General features: G+C 39.3%; 1 protein-coding gene across 1 annotated transcript in view; it reads left to right on the top strand.

Annotated features, from left to right (window-relative positions):
- The first annotated feature begins 1,515 nt into the window (after positions 1–1,515).
- Positions 1,516–21,555, top strand: part of LOC131773090 (hemicentin-1) — a 58,643-nt gene continuing 38,603 nt past the window's right edge. The window contains exons 1-25 of the mRNA XM_059089056.2: positions 1,516–1,820; positions 1,969–2,035; positions 4,117–4,201; positions 5,357–5,398; positions 6,216–6,542; positions 6,975–7,295; positions 7,463–7,795; positions 8,121–8,426; positions 8,656–8,982; positions 9,304–9,639; positions 10,452–10,775; positions 11,162–11,461; positions 12,411–12,761; positions 13,073–13,200; positions 13,645–13,852; positions 14,232–14,534; positions 14,780–15,127; positions 15,477–15,809; positions 16,166–16,471; positions 17,057–17,368; positions 18,477–18,806; positions 19,503–19,832; positions 19,955–20,290; positions 20,432–20,761; positions 20,961–21,290. Of these exons, the coding sequence (XP_058945039.2) occupies positions 1,783–1,820; positions 1,969–2,035; positions 4,117–4,201; positions 5,357–5,398; positions 6,216–6,542; positions 6,975–7,295; positions 7,463–7,795; positions 8,121–8,426; positions 8,656–8,982; positions 9,304–9,639; positions 10,452–10,775; positions 11,162–11,461; positions 12,411–12,761; positions 13,073–13,200; positions 13,645–13,852; positions 14,232–14,534; positions 14,780–15,127; positions 15,477–15,809; positions 16,166–16,471; positions 17,057–17,368; positions 18,477–18,806; positions 19,503–19,832; positions 19,955–20,290; positions 20,432–20,761; positions 20,961–21,290 (6,751 nt within the window). The 5' untranslated portion in view covers positions 1,516–1,782. The remainder of the gene's footprint in view (positions 1,821–1,968; positions 2,036–4,116; positions 4,202–5,356; positions 5,399–6,215; positions 6,543–6,974; positions 7,296–7,462; positions 7,796–8,120; positions 8,427–8,655; positions 8,983–9,303; positions 9,640–10,451; positions 10,776–11,161; positions 11,462–12,410; positions 12,762–13,072; positions 13,201–13,644; positions 13,853–14,231; positions 14,535–14,779; positions 15,128–15,476; positions 15,810–16,165; positions 16,472–17,056; positions 17,369–18,476; positions 18,807–19,502; positions 19,833–19,954; positions 20,291–20,431; positions 20,762–20,960; positions 21,291–21,555) is intronic.

Below are 21,555 nucleotides of genomic sequence, written 5' to 3'. Positions count from 1 at the left end.
AAAACGCAACTGGGTGGCTTCGTTAAACTACACGTGTTTACTCTCAAGGTCTCTTTCCCTACTTCCATCTTTTTTTTCTTGAAATACAGTAGATTATGGCTATTTTCAAAACGAGCTATGATATCGAAAGCAAGAGGAATCTATTGAAAATGTGAAATGATTGAAGCGATGGTGCCCATTTAATACCCTTAGCATATTTTTGAGATTGAATGCTTCCTTTACAATACTATGGAAGATGATGGCTCTGTTATGGATAATGCTTTCAACAGATGTTCTTTTGGTTCGTGAGAGACCTGTTCGAGTATCATCAGCAGTCTATAGCTCTGGTTGAGGAAGGAAAGTTGGAAAAATATTATAGCCTGCGAGTAGGCCATCACATATTGATGTTGCACCCAGGCCCCCCGAGTCCTCCATCTTTCCTCGCCTCACTCACTTTTACGCTTTGCGTCGGGAAGTAGGGAGTTGCTTGTCCTTCAAGTGCCCAAGTCAAACGAAGAAACAAGTCAAGAAAAAAATCAAGAGTAGAAAAAGGAGGTTCAACCAAATTGGGTCAAAGAAGAAAGGTCGATTGACAATTGTATACTATGGTTTGCTTTGCTTGGATCGCAAGAGAATCTCCGAGGTGTCCTGGACAATACACTTACACGTCTTTCGTCAAAGATAATCTTAATCGATAAATCACAGAATATTCATACATGACCAACTAGGCAATACATGTCAATATTTCCTCTCGAGCACCACTCGGTTATACCTAAGTCAGGATTCTTTAAATTATCAAACGGAAGGTGTTCCTTTTGAATTGGCTGTTACGACATTCATTCAGTTGAAACGCTGACAAGACTCGGAAACAGGAAATATTTGGTCGTACACACCTTGCTACACCCAAAATCGAGGATCCTGGAAAGAGGGACAGATTTTTTGAGAGTAGTTTCATGGCGCGAGACATGATATCAAAGCAGGGCACTTAGAGTGATCATTTATGGTCGGGCTAAAACTCTTATTTTTTCCCGGATTTCCGTCCACATGTGCAAGGTAGAAAAGTGTATCAAGAATTAACAGACAAATTTAGAAGGAGTTTTAAGACGTTGCACGAATACAAGTTTCGGCGCAACAGTCGTAAGGGTTAGCTAATCGCCTTTTTTTCTCGTCGTGCTCCCTGGAGCGCCAAAATCCCTCGAAGTCTGCAATTTGTGACAAGGACTGTCAGCCGTGGGATAATATGGGATTGATTTGACCTACGACACGACAATAATGTTAAATACGACGGATTAAAAACAACAATAATTATATCATCACGAACCTAGCAAATATTCAACTTAGATCGCTAACGTGGTTCAGTAAAAAGCAGAGAGAAATTAAAAAGAGATCTTTCAGGAGTAAAAATAGCTGAACACTTTTCTTTAGCTCCCTACTGACAATCTGGCAAACAAGCTGGGGAACATTGGTTTGTAGAAAGGGGGAATCGTATTACAAAACGTCTTGGGCGGAATCTCCTTGTCACTACCGGAAATGCTAAGAATTTGATTTCCAACGGATCATATCACTGGAAGCAGCTGAAAGCGAGTTTTGTTTGGAGATGAGCAATGGCATTGCTGAACTGTCCTAAAACAAGATCGAAACTCCAAACTTTTTACCGCGTTTCACTTTGATTTTGCGGTGGAATTCAACAGGAAATCGAACTGACGACTCCCGAGACGAAATTTCGTAACTCGGTTTAAATAACGCGGGAGAACACCGTGGACAGTTTCGCATTTGTGCGACAGTGCTGACTTTTCACATAATATGAGGCAGTATTTGAGGATAAGCTCCATTGCATACAGGTAAGGAAGCATTCCTACAAATATCTGGTTTGTTATGATCACTATTAATGCGAACACCAACATCGATCGAGCGTCTTGGTTGTAATCGCTGATGAAAGTGGTGTGAGACTAATTAAGACGAATTCTCTTCTTTGCTTCGTTTCTTTAGATCTCAGACATGTGTTCTTATCTTTGCCGTCGTCTTCAGTTGCGTTATACGCTCAGGACAACAGGAGGTCAGCTTGAATTTTGCATGCGATTGTTGCATATACAGTGCATGATTATTGTCTTTTTAAATTACCAACGTGAAGTACGAGGAGCCATGTTTTGATACGACAAGCGCCTGTAACCCATGTTGACTCTTTTTGACATGAACGGATGACTGGTTTCGTGACATTTGAAGTGTTCTTCGTCTTAAGTGTTCTGCGTATGATTTTCAAACGTAGTGGATAAGTGCTATGAGAAAGAAAACATGAAAATAATATTTAAAAACCTCTACTTAGGGCAAGGTCGTAAGCCGCTGAGAAGGTAATAAAACATACGCTAGAATTTCTCAAGCTTAACCATTTTTCGCGTTGGTGTGGGGAGAACCAGAAATTTATCTCTGTTTGTTTTGCTGTAACCAGAAGATTAAGACGATAGGTGCTTTAAAGCGAAGTTAATAGAGTTAAAAATTTAATGTCATTTGTCATTTCGCCCTGCAACAATGATGGTCTCACTGATGAGGTGGAATGGAGTTTGAGATTTTAGTTTTTCCAACATACACAGAGGCCATATTACAAGACATGAAAATTTTTATTGAATTTTGTTTTTGTCGGATAAATTGGCGCACTTTTTTGAAAAAAATTCTATCATTCAAAGTTCATCAGAGGTGGGGGCTGCTAACGTGGCACACTTGTTTATTGAGACTATCAAATGCTTACAAGTACTCAAGTTTGGTCATATCCAATTTGAGCACAATTGTTGCAAATTAGAAATAACCAGAAATCGAAAATCTTAAATCAGTGAGCAATGTTACTATCTTTCCGAAAATTCCGGTGAAGCGCTGGTTTTTTGTTGTGAGATTACGACAAATTGTATGTTTAATCACACTTGTAAAGAAAGTCAACCGACGATTTAGAAGTGTGCTTTTACGTGTCGAGACACGGGCACTCTGTGTAATTTAAAGTAGATGTGCAATAATTTTCAATTGATTTTTTTTACGCCAGTTTGCGCAACATTTCTTGGGAAACTTATGTTTAACGATTCTCTACCTAAGTTATTGCAATCTAAGTTTTAAAGAAAACGTATTTTAAAAATTCCCAGCGTTATAATATTGATACTCTGGTGTATGTGGCATGATCGCAACATATGTCCAACCATATGCTCGTACCCTCTCCAAAATACATTGCGAGAACTTTGTCTTTTTTCGGCGAGATCTTGGTCGTTATCTAGATCTTTCTTAAATGCTGGCGCCTATTTCAGTTAATTAACATGATACTTTAGTAGCTTTATCCTTATCAAGAAGCCCTTTCTGTACATTAACCATGAAATGTCTGGATAAGATTGATTTGACGAAAAACGTTTCATAACTTAATTCCCTGAGTAATTAATAACTGCCGCTCACCCACTCAACACAGTTTTTGATAGGCAGCCAAACTTCATAAGTGGATGGTAAATGTTTCTGATGTAGTTTTTATTTTGATACTTGATATGGACTTAATGTCGCATATGGCAGTCTGCTTCATTCTTTTTAAGCTTGGTAGGAGCACGCTATCCTAGGTAATCATAACAAACCCAACAGAGGCTGTCATTTACGGAATTTTAAACAATTCCGCAATTGTCAATTTACTGTCTTGCGGTCACAGACCGCATTGATCGTCGGGCGATCAATTTTATTTTCTTCGCAAGTTGGTAAGTGGAAAACTCAAAATCGTGTGATAGTGGCTTCATGAAACAAAATGAGAAAAGCACCGACAACGTTTTCGCTAAATTTAAAAAGGAAAGCTAGGGAAATATTTTGTGGAAATGTAGTAGTTTTTTTAAACTAACCCTCCAAGTAAAGGTTCTCTTTAATCAAGAAATAAAACAAATTAGCTCACTTTGAAGCCAGCCTCCAGCACATATCAGATAGGGTCAACGTTTGAACAATCCATAATAAACATACCATACATTCCCTATGTTTCAATCGGTCATGAATAATTTTAGTTTATAAGTTTAGTTTCATAACAAGCAAACGAATTTTATCAGATTTAATCTGGCCAGCAGATAATCAACTGTCATTCACTGAGATCACTTAGTTAACTTGACAAAAATTTTCGTTAATTTTATTCTTTAGGTGGAGGATCCTCACTCCTTTACTACATTACTTCAAGTTTTGGAAGATGACGATATAAGGGAGAAAAGAGCGGTCGAGCAGGATGGTAAAACTTCAATACTTTAAATTTCTCTGTCTGCTTACTTTATCTTTAATTTATTACAGCAATACACCGTTTTTTTTATCAATTTACCGGCGTAATAACCCTCGCATGATGTTGGGATAAAACGAGAAACCTCTGACGAGTTTGGCTGGTGAACTTTTTTCGTGTTCTCCAATTTTTAAACCGTTAAACCGATAGAAAGTGCATTCTATTGCTGGTGCAATAAACGACAGACGTCCAATCAGGGCGTTCGCAGAAACTGCTGCTTTGGAGCAGTTGATTGTGTAATGCCAAATGGACTTTAAAGCCTGCGATTTTCGAAAACGATTTGAATTCTGTTCGTTCTTTGATTTGACCTCCGTCAAACCCTGAATGTTATTTAAAATAGAAGCTAAATTCGCCTTAGATGTGGAAAATTAACGAGAAATCTTATTTTGATCACCGCATCAGCTGTTGAAAAATTTTTTAAGTTGCCTGATCGACAGAGTATAGTAGAGTAGTAACTCGTTTTTTTCTCTAAAAAAAGGTATATTTAGATTCACTGGTAGAGTGAAAAGATCTTTTTCTAAGAGTGTTAAGTCGGACATTGAAAAAGGATCTATTCAGAAATCATCGAGCCTTAGCTGGTAGAAAAAATATAATGAAAACAAGTAGGTACACTGCATGAATACTGATTTATATCGAATCAGCCTAAAAATATCTTTTTTCGACTGAACCATTGAGTTTTCGATCTTGGTGCTGATCAATATGTTCGAAGGGTGAGTGCTGTACTTCGTGGTTTCTCCAAGCAGTTTTAATCTCTATTCATGTGCGAAGACATTTTATAAGAGCTCCACGCACGCATTCTTAAATCGGAACCACAACACTTCGGTTGCGTTAGTCAGATTTCTCCAAAGCCCGTGCCTGTTCCGCTGGACAAGGGTAGTGGAGGCTCCAAGCGACAGATTACCTAATATTCGTGAAAAGCATTTACACCACTTGATAAGTCTCTTTAAGATCGTGGAATTTTGAGGAAAAACAGTGACACTCGAATGGGAGGCATTCTTTCATTACGCTCGCACCGCTCATCAAGGACAGGAACGAGATCCCTGGTAGACACAAGAGAGTAATGTCGGATTAAGAATATTTTTACTGATAGCATCTTATTTTTGATTGTAGATGTTTTGGACGATGGCAGTGGAGTATCACCTAGCGGCAAAGGTAAGGTCACTTTCCTGCTGATACATTCAATGTAAATGTTATATTCCAGCTAGCTAATTTGATTGGACATGAAAATCATCTTAATTTTCCCGGACCCTCTTTAGAGTTGTTTCCAGGTAATTCAATCTGACGTCCATGTGATTATCGAGGCCTAGGTAATGGCTTGTCACGGTGTGCCTTTGTCTTTTTATTCAAGTTCCATCCAGCGTAAATGTACGGATGGTTTATCTTGTTTAATGGTTTGATTTTGCGAAAAAACGTCGTTTCTTTCACCTTCCTATTTCTTGGGAAAGGAGGCTTTTGCGAGTCAAATAAAAAGTATTGTAGAAAATGGGAATCTTGCGGCGCATTTTCTTGAGCTACCTGTGTAATTTTATTAGTACTCTACGGCTTTTTAGGGTTAATTGGAGTTCTGGCGACCAGGAAAGATTTCTTCCTTGTCATCCTCTCGATCCTGCATAGTTACTTTTGATCTACAAGTTAAGCGCCTATGTCTCATCGAAAAAAGGAAACAATAAAGTATGCTGACTACATGAAAATCTTATGAAAGGAATGATATTACTCTATCCCTCCAACCTCTAGACCTGTTCTTGTCCTCCTGAAGATGAATTTACCAGGATAGCTACGCTGCAGTCGAAAGTGACAACGTAAACTAAAAGGAGACTTTTCACTTTCTATAAAAAGTCATCTAGGATTTCCTAGTCGTCGTCGTTGCTTTTTCTTTGTTTTAGTGAAAACTTGGTTTAACGATTATACTTGTACCACAGCTGTTAAATGGTGAATTTGCAACGGTGTTACATTATTCTCCCTTATTTAGATTTACCTGTGATAGTGGAAAGTGAAGTAAAGAAGTTTGTGTTCAAAAAAGTCAGCAAAGTGTCTGTAGATGTCGGTTCCACCGTGTGGGCTGTAAGAGGAACTGAAATTACCGTGTCTTGTAGAGCAAGCTCCAATTTTGACACTCCTAAGATTTTGTGGTATAGAAACGGGGTTGTGATGACAGACAGATTTCGAGGGAGTGTGGCAGCAATAAACGGTATTTTAAGAATTCGTAGATTGACTCGGTTTAACGAAGACACCTATACATGTAAAGCTTCAAACACTGCAGGAGAAAGGAGAGCCTTATTCACCGCCAAGTTATTCGGTATGTGAAAAGTTTCTTATTTTGGAATTACTTGTAGTGACCATAATTGCCCTGAAGACGAAAGCCTCGTGTCATTCTTGCATGAGGGAAGAGATCAGAATAACTGAAAGTAATTGCAAAGTGTTATGAATATCAGCAGCGTGTTTTACTGTGGGTCTTGAGCATTTACGTGTTATTGGTAAAGATTTTTTTTACAAGAATTCGTGTCGCAATATTTGTATGTCACTAATCTTAAGGCAATGTGTTTTAATAAGCTATGGACTATAAATGTTATCTTGAAACAAGTATTTGACTTTTTAAACCTGCCGTGCGTCTTTTCATCGGACAGTTCCCCTTTAAGAACTCCTCACGAACCTCAAATACCTTAAAAAACATTTTAATAATGACATCGTCCCTTAGAGGGAAAAATTATTTTACCTTCATTTCTTTTAGATCCTTCTTTACCTACGATAATTACAGCCGAAGGTGACGTCTCATTTGGACCTAATGACAAAGAAGCAGAAATCACCATAGGGAGTGACGTCACGGTTTACCAAGGAGCGAGGCTTACTATACGTTGTCCTGCAGATGCAACAGTCCCTGTTGTAGTTTACTGGACAGCACAGGGTCGTTCAGCGGAGATTGGCAAAGCCGTAAAAGTTGGACAGGATCTTGTCATAACAGACATTGACCAGAGATATGCTTTGGAATACGAATGCAATGCCAGATCCAGTAGAGGAAAAGCCCAGGCAACCTCGACTGTTAGCGTTATAGGTACATACATATAATTCCATAACACATGTGACTTCAGTAAACGAGTACCATACATCAAGAATGCGAGTAAGCAATATGGGAGCAAACTTAGGTCTACTCAGCCACTTAAAATGTTGTTCACTATCTCTTACTTTGAGAGTTTTAACTCCTTTGTTTCTTTCTTGAAGCTCTGAATCCTCCCAAGATTCAAGCAGGAACAAAAGATATACGAGTCATCGACGAGAAAAACAAAGATGTCGAAATATACGTTGGAACGAAATTAACCGTCATCTCTGAGACCCAGGTGACAGTACGTTGTGTTTCAGCAATGGAGCCGTCCCCCGCCATAAGTTGGAAAATTCGTGGAAAAAAGCCTGGTTTGAAGAATGGTGTAACTATTAGTGAAGATAATTCTACTCTTACTATCAGTTATCCTGGAGTTGAGGACTCCGGGGATTATATGTGTACGGCCAGCAATAATGTTGGACAGGATTCCAAGTCTTCGAAGATTAATATTTTACGTAAGTGAACATAAATGAAATATCTCAAAGGCCTCAGTTCTGAGACAAGTTAAGTCTTCTCAAGGGAAGGTATCGACCTTAGAACTTTTCTCGGTTTTACTCTTAACCTTCACTTAGTTTGAGCGAATTGTTGCCTTATTTTTTCTCAGCGAAGATCTACATGACTTCATGCACGGATAGTTTGCCCGAGCAAACATAGCCGAGAGGAATGAACCATGTTACATTTATGCAGTTGTTAACATTTGCATCATTATGATCAGTTAGCAGGAATTTCTACGGTAAGAGTTATTTGAACAATAATTTTCATTGGCTTCCACCTGTACAGCTCCCGAACCTCCAACGATACGTTACTCTGACAGGAAAATAACTTCCCTTGGGCCCTCTGAGGTCATTGAAGCCACAATTGGCGACGAACTGATCTTGCTTGCTGGTGCAAGTATACTTATCACATGCCCCACATCTGGACTTCCTACTCCAACCGTACAGTGGAAGAAAGATGACAAAGACCTGGCAGAGTTTGGAAGAACACTGAAGATAAATAACGTCACTAAAATGGACACGGGAACCTTTACTTGTGAGGCGATGAACAGAGCTGGTCGAATCAGTCGAACCAGCAAGTTAACAGTGATTGGTAAGTTAGGTCAAGATGATTTTTCAGTCACTACCGCATCCCGGTGTTGACGGAAGCCTACACTTTGAGGATATTAAAAACGTGTCATTATTTAATGAACTGGTGTTTAGTCTTCTCGACTTGCATCGAGTTTTGTCTTTGCTGTTGACGAACGGCAAAGCCGAAAACATATAATAGGTCGGGAAACAGAGATTCATACATTTCTTTGTTTTGATTTTTTTGTTAACAGCTTCTGAAAAGCCGCAGATTGAAAAATCGACGGGGCGGGTAACTGGTATAGCTATCGAGGAAGCAGTTGTTAAGATTGGCCAATATCTGCGAGTAGTGGAGGGTTTGATCGTTCGTGTAGTGTGTCAAGTCCGTGGATTCCCTACTCCTGAAGTTTCATGGTTTCTAAACGAGCGGATGCTGAAAACTTCAGGACGATTTCTGATTGACAGTCGTTCTAGCTCTTTGATTGTGAATGGTATACAGGCTCAGGATGCTGGTGAGGTGTCTTGTTCGGCTGAAAACAGCGCAGGAAAAGACACAGCATCCACTTTTGTCAGTATCATAGGTAAGTGCAGGTACATACATTATAGGCTCCGTTGTGAGTTAGTACCTGCGCTCACAGAACCATGAATCAATCTCTTCTTTGGTTTACGAACCGTTGCTTGTCCATCTTGACGAAGTACAACCGAGTGAATTTTAACATTATTTGGTTCATCCCAGTGACTCTGTTTGCCGCTGTAGATCAAACGGCATTCGTGCGAGGTTAATCAAATGATACGATAAGATATCCAAAGACGGTATCCATCGGTTGTGCGAAAACATTACGATCTCTTATGTAAGCTAAACTTGATCCAAAATGGGAAACTATGCTATTTTTTTTGTTTAGGTAAAAGCGGTGCTGAAATTCAGTCCGGGAATAATTCTGTGAAGTCCATTGAAGGTCAAGGGGAAGTGAGCATTCAGATCGGTGACAGTTTACAAGTGTTATCAGGCTCAGATGTGTCTATTGACTGCCTGGCCAGTGGAACCCCTTCTCCAGTGATAAACTGGCGCTGGAATGAACGTCAAGTGTCTTCAACAGGACGATTTGTTATTAAAGAGATAGCTGGAGGGTCTCGTCTCATTGCGAGGAAGCTGACATTAGGGAGTGCTGGACAGTATCAATGCACTGCCTTCAACGTCGACGGTTCAGACAGAGTCACATCAACTGTAACTGTAATAGGTGTGTGCGAATTAAATATTTTGACTTAGCTGAATATCCTAGACCAAACATGTGCGCAGCTCTATTCTTTTACTAAGCGAAAAATTCAAAATGGTGGCGAAAAATGAATACTTACTTCGCTGTCTTGACGCATGCGTTTTCTTTCTACTGAAAACCTTGATTTCAGGGTTCATTTGTTCCTTTTGTTTCCAGTGGATCGGAAAGATAGTCAAGCACTTCGTAAATTGCCATACGTTTTCCCGTAGCTTTAAGGATTTTTCAATATTACCGGTTGAATCCTTAATAAAGTGATAAAGATAAAGAATTGGTTCATGCTCAACGTGCGTATATCGAGTCATGGATGCACATGGGAAGTTTGGAGAGCACGAGGGAAGCATAGGAGTTGTTCGAGGTGCAGCAACGCTAACTCCCAGAGTACCCTCCAAACTTCCGAAGTTCTGAAAATTTGTACGTTTTTAAAATCAAAATTTTTTATTGAGCAATGGTTGTAGGAAATATCAACACTTATAAATAATATGAACCGTTTGAAAAAACGAATCGAAAACCTTACGAATTTCTTGCATTTACGTCGGAGACCCGTGTGGTAGATTTACCCTGCTTAAATTGTTGTTTACTAGATTATACGACCGGAAAATTGCGTAGCGTTGTGATGAAAATTCTGAAAATTGTACGATTTCAAAACAAAATCTTCTTATTAACAACACTCCAAAATAATATTTACCGTTCTAATGAAGAATCCCCAACGTTACAAAGCTTTAGTTGAAGTAAAAAAAAAACTCAGTCTTATTTTTGAAAATTTTCTTTTCTTACAGAGGCACTCGTGCCAAAAATTGAAGTCTCCTCCACTTCCGTCAAACAAATCGTCGACTTGAGCCTGGTCTCTGTTATAATTGGAACACGTGTTACTATTCTGCCCGGTGCGCCACTCGTGATCACGTGTCGCGCGTTTGCAATACCTAAGCCCACGATCAGTTGGCTGAGAAAAGGCAAAAAGATCACTTCTTCTGAAAGGTTCTCTATCAACAGCACAACTCTTGTCATTCACCGTACTCAGCGAGACGATAGCGGTTCTTTCACTTGCCTTGCCCAAAACACGATTGGAAAGGATTCAGCTTCTTCGATGCTTGACTTCATTGGTTAGTATTAAACACGCTGTCCAACAACTATATTTACAGATTCCTATTAGAGAAGGATAGCAATTTTGACGATAAAGAGTGTAAGGGTTAAGTTTGGCAGGTATATAGGTTGTGATTGAAAAAGTAGAGTCAATAATACCTAATACATTACGTTTCTATGACTAAAAGTACAGAACATTGTGGCGGTAAATTTAAGTGCATACTCGTGTTTCCTTGGTGTTACTTTTAACTCTGAGAACAATCCTTGCTGCCGTCTTCTGCAAGCAACATAGTTAATCGACTTCTGTCGATGGCAACACAGTCAGGATATTCTTTCATAATGTCAAGAAAACGTTCTTTTAATACATTGTGCCACATGTACGCGAGTAATTTCATGTTTTCTATAGAACCAATAAGCCCGAGAATCACGCAGACTGGGAAAGATTTAAAGATAGAACAATTTGTGAGACTGTCAGAGGCTGTAGGAGGTAATATACTATGTAGAGATGGCATATATTTGGAGTTGACGTGCTCTGTGGAGGGGTTACCTACACCAAAGGTAACTTGGTTGCGTGGGAGTACGAAGATTGGCACAGGTAGAAAGTTAAGCCTTGGAATTCTACAGGAGGAAAGCTCTGGAAATTACACCTGTTTGGCAGCAAATATTGCAGGAGATACGAGAAAAACAACTCGGCTGACTGTCAGATGTAAGTATAACATTGGATATAATTCTCATAGTGACAGAAATCTGTCTGTAAATTTCTTTTACTACCAGCAAATAGTAGTAAAAGATATTTAAATGTAACATTCTACGCATGATATTTGCCCACATGTCAACGTGAATCTCATCTTTCACTGCGACTCGTACTGTTACAAATCAAGTCTTGATATGAAATACAGGTTGGCTCATATTTTATCGTTGAGAAATGTTCTTTAAATTTTTGTCAGTGGTACAATGAAAGCTTAATATTCCATTTCATTTCGTGATTCAAGCCCCAGTTCACGCGATTTAGGCAATTGTTAACAAATATTTACCGATCATATTAAAAAAACTTTCCTGAAAAAGATTAAAAGTCTGCATGGAGAGGCAAAAATATATTTTACTTGTAATCTTGCGCTGGTTATATTTCGGGGAAAATATAAGGAACATCTCTGATAGTTTTGAAGGTCCGTTGTACAATCGAGCAACTGCGCGTAGACTGAATAACCAGTTAAAATTTTGACTATGTTTCATCTTTGTCAATCTATGGCCAATTGTTCACAAGCATCCAGCTCTTTTAACATTTTTGTTCTGTACGTTAAAGGTGATGGGAAAATGCGGGATTGCAATGGGATAATTACTTTCTTTGTGCGAAAAAGACCAATACTCAAAGCGGAAGCGTGAACATCATTATTATGAGTTATAAGTGTCTACTATGTACTGTAATATCTGACTGCGATGCATATAAAGATGTATTGTTGATAATCTGCAACCGTGCCCCAGAGGGCACGGATAGCCCGTTCCTAATTCAATTTTTCATAACCTGAGCAACCAATAGGGAACGCTAGAATTTAGGTTTTGTTTCCTCGGTATTATCATTATAGATTTTTTTGTACGTAGAGTCAGTGATCACATGGATAACTATGTTCCCTCGTTTTAATTAAATTTCTCTCTAGCATCAATTCCACCTGTGATTCAATCAGACAAAAAAGTTTTAAAATCGTTTGAGGAGGGCATGTATCTTACGGTAAACATTGGAACGAGGTTACAAGTTATACAAGGGACTAGAATTGATCTTATCTGTCGTGTTACGGGATTCCCAACTCCTCGAGTAAATTGGGTTAAAGGAAATGTTCGCCTTGAGCAAAGGTTTGAAGGTCAGGGATTATTCATCGTTCCTTATGACGGTACTGTCAGCACACTTCGCATCAGGGGATCACAACCGGCCCAAGAAGATGAGGTCTATGGCTGCACTGCATATAACGCGGGAGGATCTGTCACGGCCTTCTCTTACGTCACATTTTATGGTATGAGACTATATCGAGTCCATTTTACATGGTAATATAACTACCGCATGGCTATAAACAAAACAGAACCCGAGATCACGAAAAGAGATTTAAAACTTCAAATACCCATAAAAGTTTGATTCCTGAGGATGTTGTACATCAGTCACCGTCACCCAAATCATTCTTACACCTGAATGCTCACATAATACGAATGACTCATACTTACAGAATTAAACCGTTTACTTCAAAACAAAGAAATGTGTTTTGGATTCTTTCTAGAAATGCCCTGAATAGTGTTTACAGTGATTGCGTTATACTTGTTTCTATTTTAGAGCGTGTTCCACCTTCTATAAAATCCACCTGGGTTACTGGGTCAGTTGGTATCAAAGTGTCGCTAGAATCCAGGGACCCAATCAAGTTGGTGATCGGAGACGGTTTGCAGGCGTTCACCAAAACTAAGGTATAATATGCTATGGGAAACAAACTCCATTTTTTTAGAACACTAGATGACATATTTGTAATTTTTATTGGACGTCTTTAATTTTGTCATAGGGAACTAGTCTGTTTTGTTCACAGATTTAAAGATAAAGTTGAACTTAACTGAGATCTTAAAACGTGGGAAACTGAGATATCTCAACCAGGAATTCTAATTGTCTTGTCAAAAAAATTCGTTTTCGAGTCCTTTTCTGTTACTTTTGTTTAATGCGGAATAACCTTAGATGAATTAACAGACAGCTGCACAACACTATGTCATTAGATCAAATTAATCCTACCTCCTCGAAACTTTCTCGGAAATAAGCTTCATGATGGAAAACTTTATTGTGATCAGCAGTCCATTGTAGCAGAACGTTTCCAGATTGTTTACACACTTTGCCATGGTTCTAACATTACGATGATTCTGTAGGTGACAATTGAGTGTCCAGTGTTTGCCATACCATTAGCGGATGTGAAGTGGACCAAAGACGGAGGATCTTTACCTAGTAAACACAAAGTGAATGGTACTAATTTGGTGCTCAGTGAGGACAGTGGTACATCCGATTCGGGACGTTATTTATGTGCTGCTACTAACCCCCTGGGAAGAGACGCCTCTTATTCTGTTATAACTCTTATTGGTGAGTTAACCCTTTATACTCCAACATCAGTATTCATATTATCCACACTATTTTCTCTGCATTTCCTAAGGTGCTGACAAGGAGAATCTGTTTTATAATCAAGAGTTTCTTTAGTTGGTGATCATTTCCTAGACTCTTGTGACCTTAATGTGTGATTCAGGGGGTGATGTTGAAAGGAGAAATTAGATGCTGGTCACTCTGGAGGTGAAAGGGTTAATCATCGCTTTCATAAATATAACGGTGGGCTTATTTTACTGATTCTACCATTGAGAATAAATATTCCGATAGCCGTTATACATCCATATTTTAGACAGACTGTTGGGCCTTTTGATTAACCAGTCACTCATTTTCATACCTGATTTATTTTTCTTACCTCCAGAGCCTACTGCACCAAGTATCATAACAAGTGAATTATCTCTAGAACTGAGTAATGCAGTGAACTATAGAGCAACAATTGGTACCAATATAACCACTGTCCTTGGCAACAACATCACATTTGTTTGCATTGCGGAAGGCCTTCCTAGCCCCACTGTCACTTGGTGGAAAGGAGACCTCGATTTAAATAGTACTCAGACTTCACTCGTTGTAACTGCTGGTGATACAAATGCAACTGGGGCGTATTCCTGTAAGGCGACTAATCTGGCAGGCTCCATAACAACCAGCTCGGTTGTTGCTGTCCTTGGTTAGTAGCAATTTATAATTTGTGGAGATAAAAGATGTGTAAGGAATACCTCGTTAAATGTAAAGTAGTTTTAAAGAACTATTTCATCTAAGAGAAGGCTTAAATGTTTTATTAATCCAGTGACATTTTCTCTCTAAATTAATGTACCAAACTGTGGCAAAAAGACGGTTTGAGCCATAACGTTAACGTTAAATTGTTGCAATGGCCTAACAACCTACCTTCAAAACATTAATGATAACTTTTAGATCGCATCGCACCAGAGAGAGCAACAGTGCCTCGCATCATAACCACGCGAGAAAACCAGGAGGAATTTGGAGATCAGAGAACAGTTGAACACCTTGTTGGAGGTAATGTCACCATTTTAGAGGGAAGGAACCTTTTGCTAAGATGCCCGGCCGAGGGATTACCACAGCCATCCACCTCTTGGCTTTTTAATGGTATTCCTGTTGTAGTCAGTGATACTCTTCAGTTTGATCAGGACACAGGAGATTTGAAAATTATTGAGATGAGTCAAGAAGACGTGGGAGAGTACTCCTGTGTGGCTACCAATATCGCAGGAGAAGCTGTAGAAACGTCCTACGCAACTGTTATTGGTGAGTTAATATATGGTCATCTGGCAGTACGCTTAGAGCTTGATCCACACACAATCTCTCGTGACTCTTAATTTGCAGACGCTTGGATCTAGATCTTATTGATATGTCAAATTGATGAAGTTACTCACATTTTTTGGCTCAGCGTGCGATTGAGAAGCTTTAATCTTTGTCAGAAACGGAATGTGTTGTCGTGGGCTAAATTTCTTTATATTGCGTAAATAATGTCGGGTTACAGAAGGTGGAATGCGGCCTTTAGAGTTAGCATTTAACATTGGGCAGTGTACATGACATACTTTCGGTCCTGCTATGCACACAGAAAGAGACTTTGTTTTCTTTTTCTTTCATTCAGAGCCAACTTTCCCGAAAATTGACTCGTCGAACATTTCCATAGAGGTGTTTGATCCTACTCGACAGCCAATAACTGTAAAGATTGGAAGTAAAGTAACAACATTGACTGGAACACCCGTCATTATTACTTGTGACGTCTCTGGATTTCCTGACCCCAAGGTTGCTTGGGTTAAAGGGTACAACCCCGTCACGAGCTCAAACACGGAACGCTTGTTTTTAAGTGAAAACAGAATAAGCTTGTTATCATCTGGTGTGTCTGACTCAGGTTTGTACATGTGCACAGCCTCAAGCCCCGGCGGACAAGCAGCTGCAGTCTCCAATATTACGTTCGTTGGTAAGCAGGGTTAAAGAAAAATTACAGTCCCTTTTTTAGCGGAAAAGAGAGCGAGTGCAAAATGAAGGAAATGTGTAAAATGCGGTACACATCAAGTTCTATCAGTGTGTAAGGCACGGAACACCACCGTCAATGAAGTAATTCCGATGCTCTGAAACTGTTGGTATAATTTCGCTATGTTTTTTGATCAGTTTATCAAGTACAGCCCTGTTTGACATATTTTTATAAAACAGTAACGAAAAAACGCAATCATTTCTAGAAAAAAGACTAAATTGACTTTTCACTGACTTAAAGCCGTCCAGTAATTTTAGGTTGTTTTGATTTCACTTCTACTAACTTTTCACTATTTTCACCAGAATCCGTGAAGCCAAGAATTCTTTTCGCGACAAGAGAACGGGAACTACTTGATCGTGTCTCACTGAAAGTATTAATTGGAGAAAAGTTAACGGTTCTTGATAAAAGTAATATAACAATAGAGTGTGCTGCCACTGGGGCACCCACGCCAATGCTGTCCTGGAGCAAAGATAACATAAAACTGGAAAATTCGCAATCAAGTCTCCTGCTACTGAGCAATGTTGAACTGAAGGATGCAGGCCGTTACACTTGCACAGCGGAAAACTTCTTAGGCTTTGTAAGCTATTCAACAGTGCTGTCTGTGAGAGGTAAGGGCTTGTTTCCAGACAAGCAACAATTGATAGATAGTTAAGGAAGCTTATTTACAACCCAATATGTTTCGAAGTTAACTTTCTTCGTCCTATTTCAATCAACATAAGTTGAGTTTTCCTTTTAGTCATATGATCTCAGTAGTTTTCGGTCAAAAGGTAACTGAAGACACTTGTCCGATACAAATCGCCCAAATGTTGTGCTCGCAGAGCTCTCAGAGAGCATAGGAACAAATTTTCTTTGTTTACAGAGTGAAAAGGCGTTTCCCATGCAGATTTTAATGAAACAGTGCCTTTTTTGTTGTTTTTTCACGTTTTACTAACATCAGTTATAGCTGTTGTACGCAGTGGATCACTAACGGAATAATGTATTCCTGCAGATTTTGAATGGCGCCCTTCTTTAAGACCGACCAACATCTTTCTGAATAATTATTTTGCAGGGATATTTCACGCTTTATTCGACATTTCCGGCCTAGAAATTTAACAGTTAACAGCTCCTCACATATGCAAAGACTTACCCACGCAATTTGATGAAATCCAAAGTTATGCAAGCTCTCGATAATCATTTTGCGTGTTTTTGATCAGGTGGTGAAAAGCCGTCAATCAGGTCGAAGAGTCATGTGGTGCTCGTCGATGACAGGATCACCGCCATAACACTTGACGTTGGTAGTAATCTTACTTTGGTCGCTGGCTCGACTGTCACTGTGTTATGTGAAGTCCAAGGAGAACCTACGCCTGCCATCAAATGGTACCAGAATGGAAATCATATTTCTAGCAATGTGAACAAGACTTCGTTGAGTGTAGGCGACCCTGTTCGAGTCAATCTGCAAACCGTGACATGTACCGGTGACAACATTTTAGGGACAGCGTCAAAGTCGAGTTACTTTACAATACTTGGTGAGTAATCACTTTCCCAATGTGCAGCATCTCTTGAAATGAACTGAGTGCAAATACTCGGAACAAATAAGGTAAATTTCTTGGAAACAATGCCTTGTAGAACTTAAGCAGCAAATCACACTTTCTTTCGGTTTTCCGAGTAATAACCCACCCGGGATAAAAGGAGAATGAGTGGAAAGTTGGTCAATCACGAGCCAAACAAAGTCGAGTAATTTCAGTACAGACTTTTCGACTGTTCTATTAAGATCTCAAGTGAGTTATAAGGTTGGTAAACCGATAGATAATTCGGTCTGCTGCTTTTTTATAACAGCGGAACTTTTATCGATACAATGGACGATAGTTGTTTTTACCGATCAGAATGCGAGTAGTATCTCAATTAATTTTTAAATCGAAAGAAGTTTTAGCTTTTTCCCCAGGCTATGAGTATTTATTTTAAAACTACTTAATGATTGCATGCTCGGCCAAATCTGCTATCAAAGTAACTTATTCACGTTTCTGATAGACTCAAAGACTTAATAAAATGTTACTTCTTTGAGTTTCGTAACTCAGTTAGTAAACCACGCAACTACTGTCGGGAGGCACAGGTTTAAATCCCATCCAAGCATGAATTTTTCAAGCTTCGTTATTTCCTTTTCTGATTGACTCAGAGACTGTTGACAAAATGTTTCTTCTCTGAGCTTCGTAGCTCAGTTGGTAAAAGCGCCCAATTTGTATCTGGGAGGTACAGGTTTTAATCCTCTTAAAACATGAATTTTTCAGGCTTCGTTTCTGCAGTTGCTTTAAATGGCGTGGGATTACCGCTCCTTTACTTGGATATAATCCGCGGATCGATATATCATTCATTTTATTTAATTGTGCTTAATACTCGGTCATTAACACAAGACATCACGTCAAGTATTTAGAGACTCAGAGTTCTTCTCTTGTAAGATTTAAAAACGTTATATGCTACAAAAAAGGACGAACCAAATCACAAATAACACTGGGAATATTATTCGTCGTGCAATTGCTCAGTGTAGAGGTCATCAAGTCAAGTCAAGTCAGTGTAGCGGTCCGTCAAGTGCACATTCAATGTTCAACTATTAATATATGGACTCGTTCTATTGCACAGAGCCTTCCAAGCCGCAAATTATGGTAAACGAGGAGAAGAAAGTTATCGAAGCACAGAACCGAAGTTCCCAAGTACTAATCATCGGCGATGACCTTATAGCCCTTACCAAGACAAACATTACCATTTCTTGTCCAACTAGCGGCGTACCGAGACCAAGTATCACCTGGACAAAAGATGGAAGAATACTGCGTAATGATGGCAGGTATCAGGTTCAAAGGGATGGATCACTGGTGTTTCATGAGGCTGATGAAAGGGATGGTGCTAGATACACATGTAACGCTGTTGGCGTTGATGGGCAAGACAGTGCATCCAGCATACTACAAGTTGTTGGTAAGTAAGAACACACTAACTATTTGTAAGCACCTGATAAAGACTATGAGGGTTCTCTTTGATAGCGCCATAAGATATAATTTAAAAAAGTTTTGGTTCTTCATTTTCGTAAAGCACAAAATGATTATAATTACGTTTGTCACACGATGTGAATTCTTCTGATGTGGGTCTCGACGTTTTCATTAACCCTTTCACTCCCAAGATCTAATTAGTAATTCTCCTTACTATCTGCCATACAATACTTATGATGTTAGTTCAGAGAATTTGGTATTGGATCAACTAATAATCCCATGATTAATATTCTTCTCTATTCTCATCACCTGCCTGCTTGATATTGTATTGATATTGTAAGGAGAAATTCTGTCTTGGTCACTTGTGGGAGTGAAAGGGTTAAATAGTTTTATTTATAGAGTTGTCAACTTACGAAGAATGATCCTCTGAAATTTTACCCACGAGTTGAAAAAGATAAACCGGTTTAAATGGACATTCAGAAATCTCCTTTGCAAAAAAGTCATGATAGTGGGAAAATAGAGGAATAAATCATACTTCATACATGTTGAAAAACGCGCATGGATTAGAACAACTACCAGTGTATCTTACACGTCTGGTAGTGAATAGTGGTGGAAACTTACACAAGCCTCGATTCGCATTGATCGACATAACACACAAATCACGAACAGCCTTTTCGTTTTACAGAGCCGGCAAAACCTCTCATTCAGGTTCCCAAACGTGGACAAGAGCTCCCTATTGATGATGTCAGCTTAATAACTATGAACGTTGGTGATAACGTAACAGCAGCTTTAAACACTACCATCACAATCAGGTGTCCAGTTAGTGGAGTACCAACACCAACTGTTACCTGGCAAAGAGATGGCGTAAATATTATCGGAGATGATTTGATTTCAATCGTGGATGACAATAGTCTGATAATGAAACAACCGATGGTACAAGACAGTGGTAATTACACCTGCACTGCTGAAAGCGAGTTTGGGAAAGATGAAGTATTTTCCAGCGTACGAATAATAGGTTAGTGTTATTCAGTCAATGTAGATCCAGTGCGTAATGGATTGAAATATTGTTAAATAAAATATGTATGGAGATTTTATTTCATCCATGGTATCAATCGTCTCTTGTTATCTTTTCATCAGAGCTTGTCAGACCAAAGATCGACATTGCACATACGCCACAAATGATAGAAGCTCAAGACCGAGGTCCACTCATTCTGAATATTGGGGATAACGCGACAGCACTCACAAAAACAGCGATCGTCGTTCTGTGTCACGCCAGTGGTGTGCCAACACCTACTGTGACATGGACGAAAGATGGACAGAAATTATCTCATGACGAGGGAAGCTCGAAAATAGTTAACAATGATGGTTCCCTACGGATTGTGTACTCAACAGAGTTTGACAGCGGAGAATACAGGTGTACCGCAACAAACATAGTGGGTGAAGAGGCTATGAAGAGCACAGTTCGGATAGTGGGTGAGCTTTTCTTTAACAAACGTAGCATCCTTTGTACAGTTATGGCCTTTTTTGACTTCTGATTGCAGTGGACATTGCATAATGGGGAGTTTAATTTTTTCAGATTTGCGAATGTTCAAAACTTTATTGTTATTCTCACAGAACCAAGAAGACCAGTGATTGATGTACCCAAAACTGGTGAGGACATTCCAGTAGGTGATGGCAGCCCTGTGATGATGAACGTTGGTGATAACGTAACAGCACCTTCAAACACAACCGTCACCATCAGATGTCCAGTTAGTGGAGTACCAACACCAAGTGTTACCTGGAAGAAAAACGGAGTGGAAATTGAAGAAAGGAGGAAGACAAACATCGCTGCAAATAACTTCCTTGTGTTTCAATCAGCTGAAGTACAAGACAGTGCAAAGTACACATGTACTGCACAGAACAAGTTTGGGAAGGATGTTGTTTCCTCTGTTGTCGGAATAGTCGGTAAGCCCTCATTCTTCCTCTATGCGGTTCGTAACAGATTCTCAAACAAAGCGTGAAGTCTAAAGACAAGAAACAAAAATTCAAAGAACCTATGATTCAATCCTTTTCTCTCTAGGCATGGTTAAAAACGACTTCAAACATTTATCATACTTATTTTCCAGAGTTAACGAAAGTAAATGTATTCACTTCCATTTGCTAGGACACTCCAAGCCTGTGATAAGCGTTTCTGTTACTCAAAAGGCCATAGAGGCTCAAGACCGAAGTCCCATTACCTTGACCATCGGTGATAACGCGACAGCTCTTACTGATTCAAGTGTCACTTTACTGTGTCATGTCAGTGGTGTACCAAAGCCAATTGTCACGTGGACTAAATTTGGTCAGACAATAGCTACAGGGGGAAGGTACACAGTTCAAGATAACGGCGAGTTACTGATTGATGGAGCAAGGGAGGAAGATGAGGCTCAGTACAAGTGTACTGCCGTGAACGTTGCTGGCCAGGATAGTGAATCCAGCTATATACGTGTTGTTGGTAAACGAACTTCTACTTCCATTTGGAAAACCATTGATGTTCAAAGTTGCCTTTATCGATACCAAAATACCCATATCAAAAGCTAAATAACTTTGTTTTCTTACCTTCCAGCATACCCGCACTATTTCACTTCCTCAAGTTTGTTTCTTTTATCAACAGAACCGATTAAACCAATTATCGAGTTCCCTGAAACCAGGAACGAATTCCTCTTTTATAGTGCTATCAACTTGTCATTATCGATGAATATGCATATATGTTCTCTGGT

This window comes from Pocillopora verrucosa, chromosome 4 (assembly GCF_036669915.1).
Source record: "Pocillopora verrucosa isolate sample1 chromosome 4, ASM3666991v2, whole genome shotgun sequence".
Lineage (NCBI taxonomy): Eukaryota > Metazoa > Cnidaria > Anthozoa > Scleractinia > Pocilloporidae > Pocillopora > Pocillopora verrucosa.
This window is presented reverse-complemented; position numbering and strand designations above follow the sequence as displayed.